The following is an 18,244-nucleotide window of genomic DNA, read 5'->3' as shown; positions in this document are numbered from 1 at the left end:
CCTTTTGGTATTCAGTTTGAATTATTTATGACTAAGTGTGCTAACCATTGTACTCTCTCACATATCATACTGTATATTATATAACAATCACACACATCTATAGATGTTTGCTGAGGAAAGAGTTGGATAAGTTTGACCTTTCACCTCATTTCTCTCTCTCTCTCACCCTCCCTCTCTAACCCTCCCTCTCTCTCCCTCCCTCCCCTATACTCTCTGGCCACCTGTTTGTGTCAAATGTCGAACATATGCACACAGCATACCGATTTCGCCACACACATGTGTCAGTTTAGGCACAGAGATAATTTGGTGAGGGGGAGGGGTGAGGGAGGGAGTGAGAGAGGGGGAGAGATGAATAGGGTGAAAAGGGGGAGGGGTGAAGTGTGAGAGGGGGGAGAGAGAGGGGAGGGGAGGGGTGAGACCGGGTGAGAGAGAGGGGAGGGGCAGGGGAGTGGGGTGTGTATGTGTGAGTGATTTAACATTCTTACCAGGGTTAGGGTCAATTCCATTTCAATTTAGTTTGTTCAAGGCATCCTCATCGAAAACACACAGCGCATTCAGAAAGTATTCAGGCCCCTTCCCTTTTTGCACATTTTCTTACGTTACAGCCTTATTCTAAAATTGATTAAATCGTTTTTTCCCGTCATCAAACTACACACAATACCCCATTATGACAAAGCAAAAAGAGTTTTTAGAATTTATTTAAAAAATAAAAACTGAAATATCACATTTATATAAGTATTCAGACCCTTTACTCAGTACTTTGTTGAAGCACCTTTGGCAGCAATTACAGCCTCAAGTTTTCTTGGGTATGACGCTACAAGTTTGGCACTCCTGTATTTGGGGAGATTCTCCCATTTTTCTCTGCAGATCCTCTCAAGCTCTGTCAGGAAGTGTCGTTGCACAGCTATTTTCAGGTCTCTCCAGAGATGTTCGATCAGCCTTGGTTTCATCAGACCAGAGAATCTTGTTTCTCATGGTCTGGGCCAATTGTGTGCCGCCCTATGGGACTCCCGGCCACGACTGGTTGTGACACAGCCTGGGATCGAACCCGGGTCTCTAGTGACTCATCAAGCATTGCGGTGCAGTGCCTTAGACCGCTGCGCCACTCAGGAGGCCCCAACAAGGCATTTCTGTTTTTTATTTAGCAAAAATGTCTAAAAACCTGTTTTCGCTTTGTATTCATGGGGTATTGTGTGTAGATTGATGAGGAAATTATTTCATTCATTTTAGAATGAGGCTGTAATGTAACAAAATGTTAAAAAAGTCAAGGGGTCTGAATAGTTTCCAAATGCACTTTATAGATTTTTTAAATATTAGAATTGGAATTTAAATTCAGTTCTTCAATAAAAAAAAATGGAATCTCCTGAATTGAAATGGAACTTACTGGATTGGTATGAACTTTTTGGTTTTTCAGAGCGAGCCTCTGTGAGTGTGTTTGTCTGTCCATTTGTCTGTCCCATACAGAACCAGTGGAGTTGGTTGCCTCATTATTGGCTAAAGACAATATTTCACAAGACACATAGACAGTCTGAGAGACTTGTGTGTGCGTGCGTGCGCGTGCGTGTGTAAGAAAGAGAGAAACGACAAGCCATGGTTCTACAGGAGCAAGAACAAGGACCTCTATAGCGAGGCCAAGAAAAAGCTACACTCAGGAATTAAGGCAGCATTTTACATTTACCAGACACTCTTATCCAGAGTGACTTACAGGAGCAATTAGGGTTAAGTGCCTTGCTCAAGGGCACATCAACAGATGTTTCACCTATTCATGGTTCAAACCAGCAACTTATTCTGTTACTGGCCCAACACCAGCAGTAGGGTAGAGTGGGGTAAGTTGAGCCATTTTTTACAATCAGCATCACTCCGTCAAGGGAAATATAGTATTCTGTCTAACAAATATACTGTATCTACATATATTTCAGTATGTTGTGTATCCCTGGAAATAATCAAAATTCCTGTAAACATTACAGTTTCTAAAACATCCCACTTAGCACAGAATTCAATTCAAAGTCTATTTCACATTGGTTCAACGTAATTTCATTGAAATGAAGTGGAACCAATGTTGATTCAGCCAGTGTGTGTCCAGTGGGATGTTGGTGTTGGGGTAAGTTGTGCTGCGGGACAGGGTAAGTAAAGCCGCTACACATGTCTGTACTGAATGGGATAATACCACTACCTTTTTAAAACCATGTCTATATTGATTTCCTAAACACAATATAAACACAATCGGAATCACTTTTTTGCACAATAAACAAATTCATATAATTTAATAGTTAGCTCACATCACAGAGCCAAAAAGTAACAAGACAGTTTGTATTAAAAAATAAAATAAAAAAGAAGTGACTCCACTCCCAACCTCCCACCCCATTCCCCCAGCTCTACCCCTCCAACATGTCTACCTCCAACCTCCCACCCCATTCCCCCAGCTCTACCCCTCCAACATGTCTACCTCCAACCTCCCACCCCATTCCCCCAGCTCTACCCCTCCAACATGTCTACCTCCAACCTCCCACCCCATTCCCCCAGCTCTATCCCTCCAACATGTCTACCTCCAACCTCCCACCCCATTCCCCCAGCTCTACCCCTCCAACATGTCTACCTCCAACCTCCCACCCCATTCCCCCAGCTCTACCCCTCCAACATGTCTACCTCCAACCTCCCACCCCATTCCCCCAGCTCTACCCCTCCAACATGTCTACCTCCAACCTCCCACCCCATTCCCCCAGCTCTATCCCTCCAACATGTCTACCTCCAACCTCCCACCCCATTCCCCCAGCTCTATCCCTCCAACATGTCTACCTCCAACCTCCCACCCCATTCCCCAGCTCTATCCCTCCAACATGTCTACCTGCAACCTCCCACCCCATTCCCCCAGCTCTACCCCTCCAACATGTCTACCTCCAACCTCCCACCCCATTCCCCCAGCTCTATCCCTCCAACATGTCTACCTCCAACCTCCCACCCCATTCCCCCAGCTCTACCCCTCCAACATGTCTACCTCCAACCTCCCACCCCATTCCCCCAGCTCTACCCCTCCAACATGTCTACCTCCAACCTCCCACCCCATTCCCCCAGCTCTACCCCTCCAACATGTCTACCTCCAACCTCCCACCCCATTCCCCCAGCTCTACCCCTCCAACATGTCTACCTCCAACCTCCCACCCCATTCCCCCAGCTCTACCCCTCCAACATGTCTACCTCCAACCTCCCACCCCATTCCCCCAGCTCTACCCCTCCAACATGTCTACCTCCAACCTCCCACCCCATTCCCCCAGCTCTATCCCTCCAACATGTCTACCTCCAACCTCCCACCCCATTCCCCCAGCTCTATCCCTCCAACATGTCTACCTCCAACCTCCCACCCCATTCCCCCAGCTCTATCCCTCCAACATGTCTACCTCCAACCTCCCACCCCATTCCCCCAGCTCTACCCCTCCAACATGTCTACCTCCAACCTCCCACCCCATTCCCCCAGCTCTATCCCTCCAACATGTCTACCTCCAACCTCCCACCCCATTCCCCCCAGCTCTATCCCTCCAACATGTCTACCTCCAAACTCCCACCCCATTCCCCCAGCTCTACCCCTCCAACATGTCTACCTCCAACCTCCCACCCCATTCCCCCAGCTCTATCCCTCCAACATGTCTACCTCCAACCTCCCACCCCATTCCCCCAGCTCTACCCCTCCAACATGTCTACCTCCAACCACCAGCATTGAATGTTTACATTCATGCACTTCAAAATGAATTTTGTAACTGTCCCAGAAGTATTTAACTGCATGGCACTCCCATTTCATATTAAGGAATGAGCCTACAGTTGGGAATTGGGAACATCGTAAAATGTTTCCTTGGTGTTAAATATAGTCTGTGAACAAACTTAAAATGTATAAGTTGATGGTTCTGATTACGGAATGCCAAGGTCATATTTTTCCATATTCTGTTCCAATGCAAACATTTTTACTGTATTAGCCCACACAGCTACAAGGATGTTAGGTTTAGGACCTCATATTGAAGTTTCTAGAGACCCCAACTTGTCTTCTTTAGTGTAGATACAAGCATCATGAAATCTCTAGCACAAGAAATGAATTTGTCTTGGTGAAAATCTGTTTTTTGGACCTAATTGCTTACCACTTTTTCCAGAGGTTTCTTCCTTCACAGACTCCATGAAATGAGGAACTCTTCCTAAATATTTGGTCAAATGATACATTTTGTGTCTGGTTTCCTAGAAAGTAGGGTGGCTCAACTTACCCCACCATCCCCAACAAAGTCCGGTTAGAGCAGCAGTTTGTCTGGAAAGGACTAAAACACATCACCAACTACCAGTGGTTAAGTAGAAATACTTGAAAGTACTACTTAAGTAGTGTTTTGTTGTATCTGTACTTTACTTGACTATTGATATTTTTTACAACTTTTACTTCACTACATTCCTAAAGAAAATGATGTACTTTTTACTCCATACATTTTCCCTGACACCCAAAAGTACTCGTTACATTTTGAATGATTAGCAGGACAGGAAAATTGTCTAATTCACACACTTATCAAGAGAACATCCCTACTGCCTCTGATCTGGCGGACTCACTAAACAGAATGCTTTGTTTGTAAATGATGTCTGAGTGTTGGAGCATGCCCCTGGCTATCCGTAAATAAATAAAGAAAATGTCTGATTTGCTTTACATAAGGAATAAAATATTATTTATACCTTTACTTTTACTTTTGACACTTAAGTATAATTAAAACCAATTACTTTTTGACTTTTACTTAAGTAGTATTTTACTGGGTGACTCACTTTTACTTGAGTCATTTTCTATTAAGGTATCTTTACTTTTACTCAAGTATGAAAATTGGGTATTTTTCCACCACTGCCAACTACAAACCAAAAGCCCCCCGGGCAGCAGACAGCCCCTCACTGCTGAATAAACTAAACCAGTTTGATTCACAAAGGCCCATAAATCAACAGGACCTACCTCCCTTGCCACTTCCACTCTCAGCCATCTACCTCCCACCCCTCCCTCCCCCATTCCTCTCCAGGCTGCTATATCCTCTACCCCTCTGCCGTCCCAGGAACCCCCACCTCTCTGCATTTCGATATATTTAAACTGATACTGTACATTTGTACATCCACTGCATATCAACTGTAATCCACTGTATATCCTTACAGAGTCATTAACATTACAGAGTTAGGGAGGTAAGTCCTGACTCCTGGTCAGTGTGTCACTCTGTTGCTGGTAACCACACACACACACACCCGTGTGCACGCACACACACACACATACACACTCTTTCTCTATCTTTGTCTCTTTATCTGTTGAGTGAATAATTAGAGTGAGGTCGTTGACCAGAGGGCGGTCAGATGGGGGAGAGAGAACGAGAGAGAGAAAGAGGTAGAAAACAGGAGAGAAATGGAGAGAAAATGTCCATGTCGTTCCCCCTGACCTTCACACCAAATCAATCATCACCCCCTCCCTCTCTCGCTTCCTCCCTCTTTCCCCCCTCGTTCTCTCTCTTTCTGACTGGAGCAACATGTTCTTCTACTCCCCCTCCCCCACTCCTCTCCTCTTTTTTTGACTGTCTTTTATTCTTCCTGCTGGACTCCTTAATATCCCCCTGCCCCTCCTGTCTGTCTGTCTGTCTGTCTGTCTGTCTGTCTGTCTGTCTGTCTGTCTGTCTGTCTGTCTGTCTTTGTCTCCTCTCACCTCCTCTCCCTCCCCCTTCCCTCCTCTCCCCGCTCAGAGTGATGACATCACAAACAGCCGGTATAAAACCGACCAGTAGGATTGCAGCATAGCAGTCTCTCTGTCCCTCTCTCTCAATCTCTCTCTCATTCCTCCACACCACTGCTAACAACATGGCTGAGGCATTCGCAGGCACATGGAACCTGAAGGACAGCAAGAACTTTGATGAATACATGAAGGCTCTGGGTGAGCAGCGTGTGCGTTTGTAGTGTAATGGTAATGGTAAAGGATGGGGTGTGCCTCCATGTGGGTGCATGTGTGCACTTGTGAGAAGAGTGTGAGTGTTCATGAATACTTAAAGGTGTGTGCTTGTGTGCACCCACATGTGTGTTTTTGTGCTGATGTGTGTTTGTGAACACGAGTGTGTGACACACATGAGCTCACAAATACACATATACGCCCAAAAATACACACACATGCAGGTGTGTGTATTTGTGTGCACCCTGATATATGTGTGTGGCAGTGGAGGCTGCTGTTGGGGAGGACGGCTCATCATAATGTCTGGAACGGTGTGGAATCAAACACCTGGTTTTCATCTGTTTGACTCCATTACAGCCATTATAATGAGCCGTCCTCCCCTCAGCAGCCTCCACTGGTGTGTGTGTGTGTGTGTGTAAGTAGCAGAGCATGCGTGTTTAAACGGATAGTCGTTAATGCTAAGCATGGGAAAACAGGGTGTGTGTTGGACACAAATAGAGAACGAAGAGAGGGAAAGGGACAGAAGGAGGGAGAGAGAGAGAGAGAGAGAGAGAGATATCAGGAGGGAGAGAGTGAGGGAGGTTGGATGAAAGATTGAGAAGTAGGAACAGAGCCAGAGAGGGAGATAAAGAAAGACAGTGGTTCACCACATGGAGATAGTGGTAATTGGTATTATTATATAAAAAAATATGACAAATATTTATTTAACCTTTATTTAACTAGGCAAGTCAGTTCTTATTTACAAAGACGGCGTACACCAGTCAAACCCGGACGACGCTGGGCAAATTGTGCGCCGCCCTATGGGACTCCAATCACGGCCAGTTGTGATACAGCCCCTTACCAACCTAGTGGTAGGGGGGTGAGGGGGAGACTCAATTTCATTCAAAGGGCTTTATTTACATTGGAAACATGTTTACATTGCCAAAGCAAGTGAAATAGATAATAAACAAAAGTTAAATAAACTACAAATGAAACAGTAAATATTACATTCAAAAAAGTTCCAAAGGAATAGAGATATTTCAAATGTCATATTATGGCTATATACCGTGTTTTAATGATGTGCAAATAGTTAAATAAAAAAGGGAAAATAAATAAACATATACGGGTTGTATTTACAATGGTGTTTGTTCTTCACTGGTTGCCCTTTTCTTGTGGTAACAGGTCACAAATCTTGCTGCCGTCTCTCTCGCTCTCTCTGTTTGAATGGGGGCGGGGGAATGCCCCTACTGTGAGAAACTCGTTGTAGTCTGAGCTGTGCACATACACACACACATAGGGGGTGAAATTCTCTGAAAGAGTGTTCCTTTTTTGAGGCTAGGTTGTGAGGAGGGGTTGAGTATTAACATAGTGTGTGTGTGTGTGTGACCCGTTCGTTGACCCCTGGGGTTATTAGCTTCGACCCCTCTGCTCTTGTCACCATAGTATTGACCCCCAACCAACTCTCCTGATCACTCAGGCAGGTGCCACAAACTAGCTGTTTGTTGTATGGATTGTGTGACTGTGTCACTATTAGCCTTGGGAGATCAACTCAGCTGCTACAGAAACATTACTTCAGTTCAGGGGAGAAGGAAAGTGCTCTCGAATGGATCACACACAGCTGGGTCTGATGACTTCGGCTGAATGTTTAAAGAACACAGAAAATAGAGAGAAGAGTGGGAATTAGATTCCATTAGATCAGTCCGATCAGCAGTCAGTTTCCACAAACAGAACAGATCAATAAGTGATGCAGTGCACTGTCTGGTGTAAAGACTTCCCTTAGTATGGACCTTTTTATTTTGGACCTATAGTCACAAGGAGTTTTTATGGGCTTGAAAACAGTCAGTCACACATCATTAACCCCAAAAGAGTTTTTGTGCATGGGTGCGTGCGTTGCCTTTTTCTCCAGAATGGAATGTCTACAGTAAGGGTGGGGCTGTATTGGCAGCAGCAGTAGTAGTCTTTCTAATCAAGATGTGATATGAGATAGTAGGCTATAATGTTCTTATCTAGATGGAATCTGAAGTGTTAACTTGTGACGTGTTTTTGATTGACAGGTGTGGGCTTTGCGACACGCCAGGTTGGCGGTATGACCAAGCCCACCACCATCATCGAGGTAGCTGGAGACACAGTCACTCTGAAGACACAGAGCACTTTCAAGAACACCGAGATCTCCTTCAAACTAGGAGAAGAGTTCGACGAGACCACCGCTGACGACAGGAAAGTCAAGGTAAGAGGTCAGGGTTAAGAGTGCTGAGATAGGATCAGTTTAGCATTTTAGATCATAATTAGTAAGACTATATGGACAGGATGGACCTGATCCTAGATCAGGATGCTGAGACACTTTTCTGAGTATGAGTCCAGGGAGTCAGGAGTGCTTAGATACTGTCCTAGATGTCTAGCTGATGATTAATCATACTTTATGGTGGGTGTTGTAACTGTTTTTAATGATAACTTTACAGTCATTTTTATGGCTAACACGTTATACTTTACAGCTATAATGCATTATGATGCAGTTATAATACATTGCAAGAGTTGTCATGAGTGTGTATCCTTATAATGGGGTGAGAGGTCAGGGACTAGAGGTCAGGGACTAGAGGTTAAGTATGCTGGATTATAGGTAATGGTTGTATCCGCCATGACATGCAGGGTTCAGTAGAAGAGCAAATGATTTCAAACAGACAAACAGAGCCAGAGGCCTTGAAATGTTGGGTGGGTTGAGGGGTCAAAGGTAAGAGGTCAAGGATGATGAGTTGTAGCTTTGTGACCGGAGACAGCTGCTACATGAATCAGAGAGAGAGAGAGGCTACTAAGCATGATCTGAGTGAAAAAGAGAACAGACACACACACGTCTTATTGTTGAGGAATAGTTACTTTTGTGTGTGTGTCTAGTAGCCGCAAGTCAACTCTCGATAGGTGGCCACATGTCATATAGTGCAGGCTAACTCTGTTTAAAGTGCAGTCATATCAATTCTTTATCTGCAATTACACACATATTCACCAGTCTCAAACTCACTTAATAAGTAGTAGATTGTATCTTCTTATCGCCTCTCGCCAGTTTTCCCCAGTCAATAGTATGTGAAGTGTGTGTTCATAACATATCTCTCGCTCTCTCTAGTCCCTAATAACGATAGACGGTGGTAAGATGGTTCACGTGCAAAAGTGGGACGGCAAGGAGACCACTCTGGTTCGCGAAGTCAGCGGCAACGCCCTCGAACTGGTCAGTACTGAGTGTGTTTTTGTGTACATTTATGGAGCGTCTGCATATACATACACACACTGTATATATGCATGTATAAAAAAAAAAATCTATATATAAATCTGTGTGTATATTGTATATCTAACTATCCTCTCTTCTCCACAGACTCTGACTCTGGGTGACGTCGTCTCCACACGCTCCTATGTCAAGGCCGAGTGACAACATCCCCCCAAAAATAACCCTACCTCTGACACCCACCACAACAACCTCTAACCTGTCTGACCGAACCCCTGACACCCACCACAACGACCTCTAACCCGTCTGACCGAACCCCTGACACCCACCACAATGACCTCTAACCCGTCTGACCGAACCCCTGACACCCACCACAACGACCTCTAACCCGTCTGACCGAACCCCTGACACCCACCACAATGACCTCTAACCCGTCTGACCGAACCCCTGACACCCACCACAACGACCTCTAACCTGTCTGACCGAACCCCTGACACCCACCACAACGACCTCTAACCCGTCTGACCGAACCCCTGACACCCACCACAACGACCTCTAACCCGTCTGACCGAATCCCTGACACCCACCACAACGACCTCTAACCCGTCTGACCGAACCCCTGACACCCACCACAACGACCTCTAACCCGTCTGACCGAACCCGACACCCACCACAACGACCTCTAACCCGTCTGACCGAACCCGACTCCTCCTGTTGTACCGTCCTTCTCTTTGTAGTGTTTCTCTTCTGTATGAAACACTGAATAAATTCCACTTATGTTTTTTTTCTCTAAAACCGTCCCGAGTGCTTCTCTGTCAATCACACTCACCATGACAACAGTCACAACCAATGTTGTATATTAACCATTGTGTATATATAAATCATTGGTTATAACACTGGGTACTGCACCTACACACTAGTTTCATGAAACCACAGGAATTTTTCCACTGGCCAGGAGGAAAGTCACCTCATCTACCAAAGTTGTGTGGCAACCATTTTGTGCCAAATGGCTCATCACGTGTTACAGTAGGATCCATCTGGGTGAGGCACGGCAGCCATTTTGTGCCAAGCTGAGATCAGAGGCTGCTGTGTGGAAACAGCACATGGCTCCTCAGACAGATCAAGGCAGTTTGTGTGTTGCCACAACACCAAGTAAATGCCTTTCCACTTTGACCCATTTCTGAGTAGTTATGGCCGTCTGGTACAATTATAGCAGTTCCAAACCAGCGACAAGTTTCCATCTTAACTAGGTTTACACAGAGCATCACGAGGAGAATAATTATAGACCAACCTCAGTGTGTGCCACCATCGGCTCCTCCTAGGTAAACAGAAATTGTGATTGGTGCCTGGCTGCGTAGGTGTGTGTGTGTGTCCTGGGCTATGAGTGTGTGTTCTAATTTGGGCGAATTCCTGGCTTGTGTAGATTGGTATCATGTGTTGCAGACTGGGTGCCAACCAGGGACAGAGGACCTGCAACACAGGACACCTCACACTGACCCCTACGCACACATGCTACGACCACAACATGGAACAAACAGACTGGGGGTTGAGCAAATGAACCCTACAACATAATGATCAACTCTAACGAAACCCTTCAAATGAACCCTACAACATAATGATCAACTCTAACAAAACCCTTCAAATGAACCCTACAACATAATGATCAACTCTAACGAAACCCTTCAAATGAACCCTACAACATAATGATCAACTCTAACAAAACCCTTCAAATGAACCCTACAACATAATGATCAACTCTAACGAAACCCTTCAAATGAACCCTACAACATAATGATCAACTCTAACAAAACCCTTCAAAATCAACATTACCATAAATGACCAAGCCAGACCGGAGCAAAGCTCTGCTTCATGAACACTTTGTGACCATACGGACCATGAAATAATTGACTGTTCAAATCTTTAATAAAGACCCTCATAGTTTGCATACAGGAATATGGACCATGTTACACAAGCTCCTGTGCGCACACACACTCACATCTTCAAGAACTGGATGACATGGTTGCAGAGTACACGTGTACACACACAATAAGGGGCGTGTACCAACAGGATATCTCAAGCATGAGGTTCCTGTATGTTTGACCGGGACTCCCTAAAAACACAGCACTTCCATACAGCTATGACCGGAAGTGACTTTTCGTAGAAGTTTAGGAGAGCATTTTTGCTAACCCCAACCCTTTTCCTAACCTTAACCTTATTCTCCTAACCTGCTATGAAAAAGTAACTTCCGGTCATAGCTGTATCGAAGTGGCGTGTTTTTAGGTAATCTCCTGTAATACATATACTTCCTCTTTACGGCTTTACCACTTCCTGTGTGTGTTGCTTTGATGTATGTACGCTATATATACACAAAAGTATGTGGACACCCTTCAAATAAGTGGATTCGGCTACTTCAGCCACACCCGTTGCTGACAGGTGTATAAAATCGAGCACACCGCCATGCAGTCTCCATAGACAAACATTGGCAGTAGAATGGCCTTACTGAAGAGCTCAGTGAATTTCAACGTGGCACCATCATAGGATGCCACCTTTCCAACAAGTCAGTTCGTAAAATTTCTGCCTAGCTTGAGCTGCCCCGGTCAACTGTAAGTGCTGTTATTGTGAAGTGGAAATGGCTAGGAGCAACAACGGCTCAGCCGTGAAGTGGTAGGCCACACAAACTCACAGAATGGGACCACCGAGTGCTGAAGGGCTTAGCGCGTAAATATCATCTGTCCTCGGTTGCAACACTCACTACCGAGTTCCAAACTGCCTCTGGAACCAACGTCAGCACAAGAACTGTTTGTCAGGAGCTTAATGAAATGGGTTTCCATGGCCGAGCTGCCGCACACAAGCCTAAGATCACCATGCGCAATGCCAAGCGTCAGCTAGAGTGGTGTAAAGCTCGCCATCATTGGACTTTGGAGCAGTGGAAACGACTTCTCTGGAGTGATGAATCACGCATCACCATCTGGCAGTCTGACAGACAAATCTGGGGTTGGCAGATGCTAGGAGAACGCTACCTGCCCCAATGAATAGTACCAACTGTAAAGTTTGGTGGAGGAGTATTAATGATCTGGGACAGTTTATGGTTCAGTCTAGGCCCCTTAGTTCCAGTGAAGGGAAATCTTAACGCTACAGCATTCAATGAAAATCTAGACAATTCTGTGCTTCCAACTCTATTTCAGCATGGTTTGTCGAGATCGTTGTGGAAGAACTTTACTAGCCTGCACAGAGCCATGACCTCAACCCCATCAAACACCTTTGGGATGAATTGGAACGCCGACTGTGAGCCAGGCCGAATCGCCCAACATCAGTGCCTGACCTCACTAATGCTCTTGTGGCTGTAAGTCCTCGCAGCAATGTTCCAACATCTAGTGGAAAGTCTTCCCAGAAGAGTGGAGGCTGTTATAGCAGCAAAGGGGGGACCAACTCCACGAGCAGGTGTCCACATACTTTTAGTCATGTAGTGCATGTCATGCATCTAACCTGACCAGTGAGGACAGGTGGACTGGTTCTAGATACACGTATTACTAACACAGCACAGGCCTGCACAGATTACAAGGTCTTTATATCATTTTGATTTGGTTCCTGAGATGTTAACTCCAGGTGTTGTGGGATCTGAGACACCTATACTGTAGGCCTGTCCTGAAAAAAACACTAACCTCTTCAGTGTTAAAGGTAGATCTGAGGGAACTGGATAGGTGCAATATATACTTCACTTTCCGATGGGCTCAGGGAAGCTGCCATATTGCTAACACCTATCAGGTTTCTATGGATCTGCATGTGTCAGACGGTAGGGGCAAGGGGCTATGAGGGGCTTCTGACTGTTGTGTGTGTGTGTCCATCCAAGTCTACGCTGTGTATGTGCGTGTTCACAGTTTAACTGTGTGTATGTGTGTCTACAGTGCAATTTGTGTGTGTTTAGTGCAATGTATGTGTGTCAGTCCGTCAGATCAGTCTCAGATGTGTTTGTGGGACTTGTGTTTCTTGTGTTTCTTCTTCTTTCTGTCCTCTTTGTCGTCATGGCGCCCTCTCTTGGCCTGACTGGGTCCACTGCTGCTGCTGTCACTTTCGGACTCCTTCCTCTCTCTCTTCCTCTTCTTCTTCTTCCCCTTCTTCTCCTGAGGAAAGGGGAGGAGAGAGAAGCAATGAAAGACAAGAAAGAAGAATCAAACTGCTAGAGTTTTATATCCATATCACTACATGAATCATCTATTTAAAATGTTGGTTATTCTGCAATGCGTCACTGATGCAACTTCTCTCAGGACAGAGAGACATGATCACCAGGGGGTGTTAACCCAAGTGTTACATTTTACAGGAGCGATAAATACCTCGCACGAGAGAGACATAAGACAGACTGGCTCTCAAGAGAGAGCACACTGCCCACAAAATGAGGTGGAAACTGAGCTGCACTTCCTAACCTCCTGCCAAATGTATGACCATATTAGAGACAAATATTTCCCTCAGATTACACAGACCCACAAATAATTCCAAAACAAATCCAATTTTGATAAACTCCCATATCTATTGGGTGAAATACCACAGTGTGCCATCACAGCAGCAATATTTGTGACCTGTTGCCACAAGAAAAGGGCAACCAGGGAAGAACAAACACCATTGTAAATACAACCCATATTGTACTTTAACTATTTGCACATCATTATAACACTGTCTATAGCCATAATGACATTTGAAATGTCTATTTTTTTTTTTACTTGAGTAATGTTTACTGTTCATATTTAATTGTTTATTATCTATTTCACTTGCTTTGGCAATGTCAACAAGTTTCTCATACCAATAAAGCCCATTGAATTGAGAGAGGGAGAAAGAGCCACTGTAGACTATTGATAAATACCCCATGGCACCAATCAAGCCTTACCATGGAGACAGGAATATAAAACCTTGAGTTCTATGTCACTGTGGTCCTTACCTTTTTCTCTTTTTTCTCCTTTTTCTTCTTCTTGTGTGAGTCCTGTGGAGGTTGGGTTTTGCGGACTGCTAGTGGGATGAGGTTGGGGTTGATAGGTTCTTTCTGTAGCTGCTGTGGCTCATCATCGCCCTCCTCAGGTATCAGATCATACTGCAGCCCTGGGGCCGAGAAACAGTCCTTAGCAAAGTGCCCTGAGAGAAAGAGAAACAATCCTTAGCGAAGTGCCCTGAGAGAAAGAGATAAACAGTCCTTAGCGAAGTGCCCTGAGAGAAAGAGATAAACAGTCCTTAGCGAAGTGACCTGAGAGAGAGAGAAACAGTCCTTAGCGAAGTGCCCTGAGAGAAAGAGATAAACAGTCCTTAGCGAAGTGACCTGAGAGAGAGAGAAACAGTCCTTAGCAAAGTGCCCTGAGAGAGTGAGAAACAGTCCTTAGCAAAGTGCCCTGAGAGAAAGAGATAAACAGTCCTTAGCGAAGTGACCTGAGAGAGTGAGAAACAGTCCTTAGCGATGTGACCTGAGAGAGTGAGAAACAGTCCTTAGCAAAGTGCCCTGAGAGAAAGAGATAAACAGTCCTTAGCGAAGTGACCTGAGAGAGTGAGAAACAGTCCTTAGCAAAGTGCCCTGAGAGAGTGAGAAACAGTCCTTAGCAAAGTGCCCTGAGAGAAAGAGATAAACAGTCTTTAGCAAAGAGACATGAGAGAAAGAGATAAACAGTCCTTAGCGAAGTGACCTGAGAGAAAGAGATAAACAGTCCTTAGCGAAGTGACCTGAGAGAGAGAGAAACAGTCCTTAGCAAAGTGCCCTGAGAGAAAGAGATAAACAGTCTTTAGCAAAGAGACATGAGAGAAAGAGATAAACAGTCCTTAGCGAAGTGACCTGAGAGAAAGAGAAACAGTCCTTAGCAAAGAGACCAGAGAGAGAAAGAGAGAGAAAGAAAGAGAAAGAGAGAGAAACATCATACGCTACATTAGGATGGAGGTAAGCAACAGGGGCCAGTGTGTAGAGGCTTTTGTTCCAGTCCAGTTCCAAACACACATAATTCAAGGATTGATTGAAGGTCTTCAGGATTAGTTGAATCCGTTTGTCTTGAGAATGTGTTCATTAGGGATATGAACGGTTATTTGAATATCCGAACGGACATTAGTATTTGAATACTTGTGAGTATTCATTTTTGTGATAACATTTTATTAAAGGCCTATTATAACACAGAATTTTTTTTTCTGAATTAAAATACCCATGTGACATTGTTACATACAAGGACATACCTGGACATTTCAAATTATTAATTTAATAAAAAAACTTTTCAATGTTGTTTTTATGACGTGCACGGTACGCCCATAAAAAGACTGGTAGCCTTCACGCGTGTAGCTTGTCGTTTATGTTAGCCAATCAAAGCGGCTCAATGTGTTGCAAGTGGAGTGAGTTCACTAACGCAATGCAAGATGGAATTATATTACGGAATTAAAGTCTGCGAAATGAGGAGTAGGCTACAACGAGAAACCAACAGGTAGGCTGTTTTATCTGAATGGGGTTGAGGAGTGAGCGCAGCATGTGGCCTCAATTAGTTTAGCTAGCTAGCTTCTCTAGGCTACTCCAGTCAAGAAAGGCACTTAAATGGGATGATAAATAATATTGTGGCTGCTACAAGTTAGCTAGTCATGGCTGTAGCTGAGTTGCCTTGGCGTCTCTCGCTCTTCCTCAGTCTGTTCGCTCACAGCTGCAGCTATAGTACGCGCAGGTTTTGAATATCCAAGAAATTCATGATACTATTGGAATAGTGAAAATATTTCAACCCCCCCACCCCTATTGTTCATGTTGCAGTAATGTTGTGGCTGTACCTTTGCAGCCACACTTCTTGCAGGTGGTGTTGAGTACAGCCTCCAATGTGATCCTCCGTCCTGTGCCATCTTTGAACTGTCTACGCCTCCGCTCATCCTGCCTACACACACACACACACACACACACACACACACAGTTGAAAACAACAGCAATAGCCAATCATCGTATCAGTGCACCCAGACAGACACAAATACATACTCTGCTATGACATTGTTGGGGTCCAGGTCTTTCCCTGTTCCTTGATTGACAGCTTTCATTGAGAAGGAGAGCTTCACCTTGTCATCACGCATCTGAGAAAGATGGAGGTAAGGCCATGTTCGGAACCATTTTCTCATTAGGGAGAGATGGAGTTTATTTACGTGTATGTGTCTGCGTGTTACCTCTCTCCCGATGACCTTGATCCACACCTGCTCTCCCACGTCGACGACTTCTGCAACATTCTCAACCCTACAGGCTGACAACTCACTGATATGGACCAACCCTGAGAGAGAGCGAGAAGAGAGAAAGTGGGAGAGATAGAGGGAAGAGGTAGAAAGTGAGGAGAAAGAGTAGTGCTTCAGTAGAAACCGTAATACTCAAAACAGACAAAGATATTATAACACAGAAAGAGATCATGAAGTTAAAGATATTGTAAAGTGAAAGATGCCCAAAGGTGTCCGCATGCTTCCCAGCCGAAACAATTTGGAAGAGTTTGTGCATATATCATGGCAACATTTTGTGACGTTTCTGTTCATCTTGGACTTCGGTAAGTTTTTTCTCGAGGCCAGCTGTAGTTCGGGAGCCAAAGTCTACACCGCTTCATCAGTGATTGGTCAACAGTAGGAATTCTTCAATAAAGTCCTTGTTGTTATTCAATGAGAGAACAGGTTTTCATGCACATTTTTTGGGGGGGGGGAAAGAATGCACCAAACATTAATTAAATGTAAAATTGCATGACTAAGATCTCCAAATTAATGACAGATTTCTTGAGTTATGTTAGATTAATTCTGACTATTTTGAGGAAGTATACTGGCTACAGCGTCTCAAAATGGACAAACAGTACTATTGCTGCTTTTTTCTCATTTTCTAAGCAAAGGTCTTTTAAGGGAGTATGCGAGCACACTCGTTCAAGGCGCCAGCCGAACTGAAGCATGCTGATGCCTTAAGCCTACCCTGCTTCCTGTAGCCAGGAATCTTGATGAAGGCTCCGTAGGTCTGTACAGAAGCCACCTCTCCCTTCACAATACTGTACATGGCTGGCAAGCCATCTAGTCCTGCAGGCTCCTGCTGGTCATGGTCGAAGTCTGCCATGATGATGATGGCGACTCACAGTATAACTCTCTCCCTGCAGACACACAGGAGGACAACTGGGTTAGGTAAGGAGATGATCATCATGTGGAGACTGTGTGCAACACCTCAATCTAAACATTCTGTAATGTTGCACCCCATTGAATACGTCTGGTTATGTATTTTGGCACTCTGCTTTGAAACTGTGTACCCTTCCTCCTTCTTAATGCCTTGTTCTGAGTAATCACTGATCTAACTAGCTAGCACAGAATGTTCTACCAACCTTGACTTGGCGATACTTCCTTAGTTCCTGACTTGGAAGACACCAAGTCTTTTAAACATCTATGTCTAGTTGCAGGGGGTTCGTTTGAATTTAGAAAATGCTCTGTTATTAAATATAATCATTTTTTTGCTCCATGATGTAATCCAACAATGTGTACGCCGCCATCTTGTCTATTTCAAATATTCTCTCATTGATCGAGACTGACGAGTGTCATCATGACGTGCAGCACTTTGGGGTGGACACCAACTTGTCTCAATCAATGAGACAAGATTTGAAAAAGAAAAGATGGCGAGGTAGACACTGTTTATCAGCCAGCTGGAACAGTGTCTGACTAGGCAATATGTTAAATAGCTATGCATACAGTATAGAATACATGGCTGACTCTGGGGTCAACTAGCTACTGTAAGCAGCCAGAGTAACTTTGCCAACAAGCAGTATGTTGCTGAGGGTGGCAAACTGATTCAAAATGTAGCCGTTTTACCTTTTCCTGTTTTTAAGCACTAGATAGATTGATGGGCTGGCTGGCTAGCGACCTTATAAAGCCTATGGCTAGTAGCCTTGGCGTTGTTAGCTTGCCCTACTTTAGACAAGGGGCAAATATACGTATATAGACTTCTTATAGGGAGATATGTAGCAATCAAATCTTAATCCGCACCTACACACGTTTATATAAACATTATTATATATTATAGCTACCTTGTGTGCCGAGTATTTATTTTTGTAGTCTGTTTCAGATGTTTTCTTCCGGTTCACGGGCCATGGTCAACAACAATGATAACCAATCAACGTTTAACAGAGGAGCGGCGAACC

The 18,244-nt window shown here is 44.6% G+C and overlaps 2 protein-coding genes and 1 long non-coding RNA gene across 5 annotated transcripts; 1 reads left to right on the top strand and 2 right to left on the bottom strand.

Moving 5' to 3' along the window:
- The first annotated feature begins 5,758 nt into the window (after positions 1 to 5,758).
- Positions 5,759 to 9,911, top strand: fabp3 (fatty acid binding protein 3, muscle and heart). The gene is made up of 4 exons (XM_029732313.1): positions 5,759 to 5,914; positions 7,960 to 8,132; positions 9,021 to 9,122; positions 9,267 to 9,911. Exons 1-4 carry the CDS (start codon positions 5,842 to 5,844, stop codon positions 9,318 to 9,320), a joined length of 402 nt encoding a protein of 133 aa, XP_029588173.1. The 5' UTR covers positions 5,759 to 5,841; the 3' UTR covers positions 9,321 to 9,911.
- Positions 9,262 to 11,549, bottom strand: LOC115173859 (uncharacterized). The gene is made up of 2 exons (XR_003871681.1): positions 9,390 to 11,549; positions 9,262 to 9,346 (listed from the first exon to the last, which is right to left on the bottom strand). It is a non-coding gene; the product is annotated as an uncharacterized LOC115173859 (long non-coding RNA).
- A 1,116-nt stretch (positions 11,550 to 12,665) lies between these two features.
- On the bottom strand, positions 12,666 to 18,231 carry zcchc17 (zinc finger, CCHC domain containing 17). 3 transcript variants are annotated; one of them, XM_029732309.1, is made up of 7 exons: positions 18,131 to 18,230; positions 17,037 to 17,209; positions 16,266 to 16,366; positions 16,084 to 16,175; positions 15,885 to 15,985; positions 14,047 to 14,237; positions 12,666 to 13,237 (listed from the first exon to the last, which is right to left on the bottom strand). In XM_029732309.1, the coding sequence occupies exons 2-7, from the start codon at positions 17,173 to 17,175 to the stop codon at positions 13,076 to 13,078; spliced, it is 786 nt and encodes a 261-aa protein (XP_029588169.1). In that variant the 5' UTR covers positions 17,176 to 17,209; positions 18,131 to 18,230; the 3' UTR covers positions 12,666 to 13,075. The 3 variants fall into 3 exon arrangements, with proteins under 3 accessions (XP_029588169.1, XP_029588170.1, XP_029588171.1); XM_029732310.1 differs by lacking the exon at positions 18,131 to 18,230 and adding an exon at positions 17,435 to 17,601; XM_029732311.1 differs by lacking the exons at positions 12,666 to 13,237; positions 14,047 to 14,237 and adding an exon at positions 14,253 to 14,667 and having other exon boundaries at positions 18,131 to 18,231.
- Between the last annotated feature and the right edge of the window lie 13 nt (positions 18,232 to 18,244).

The sequence above is a fragment of the Salmo trutta genome, chromosome 34, assembly GCF_901001165.1.
Source record: "Salmo trutta chromosome 34, fSalTru1.1, whole genome shotgun sequence".
NCBI lineage: Eukaryota > Metazoa > Chordata > Actinopteri > Salmoniformes > Salmonidae > Salmo > Salmo trutta.
The sequence above is the reverse complement of the archived record's forward strand: the minus strand, read 5'-3'. Positions and strand labels throughout refer to the sequence as shown.

What these genes read in the sequence shown, in the direction of transcription:
- fabp3 (XM_029732313.1), top strand. Translation starts at nt 5,842, where the DNA reads ATGGCTGAGGCATTCGCAGGCACATGGAACCTGAAGGACAGCAAGAAC. An exon ending in CTGACGACAGGAAAGTCAAG is followed by an intron (nt 8,133 to 9,020) that starts GTAAGAGGTCAG and finishes CGCTCTCTCTAG; the next exon opens with TCCCTAATAACGATAGACGG. An exon ending in GCGGCAACGCCCTCGAACTG is followed by an intron (nt 9,123 to 9,266) that starts GTCAGTACTGAG and finishes TCTTCTCCACAG; the next exon opens with ACTCTGACTCTGGGTGACGT.
- zcchc17 (XM_029732309.1), bottom strand. Translation starts at nt 17,175, where the DNA reads ATGGCAGACTTCGACCATGACCAGCAGGAGCCTGCAGGACTAGATGGC. An exon ending in TCCTGGCTACAGGAAGCAGG is followed by an intron (nt 16,367 to 17,036) that starts GTAGGCTTAAGG and finishes GCTCTCTCTCAG; the next exon opens with GGTTGGTCCATATCAGTGAG. An exon ending in AGGAGAAAAAAGAGAAAAAG is followed by an intron (nt 13,238 to 14,046) that starts GTAAGGACCACA and finishes CCCTTTCCTCAG; the next exon opens with GAGAAGAAGGGGAAGAAGAA.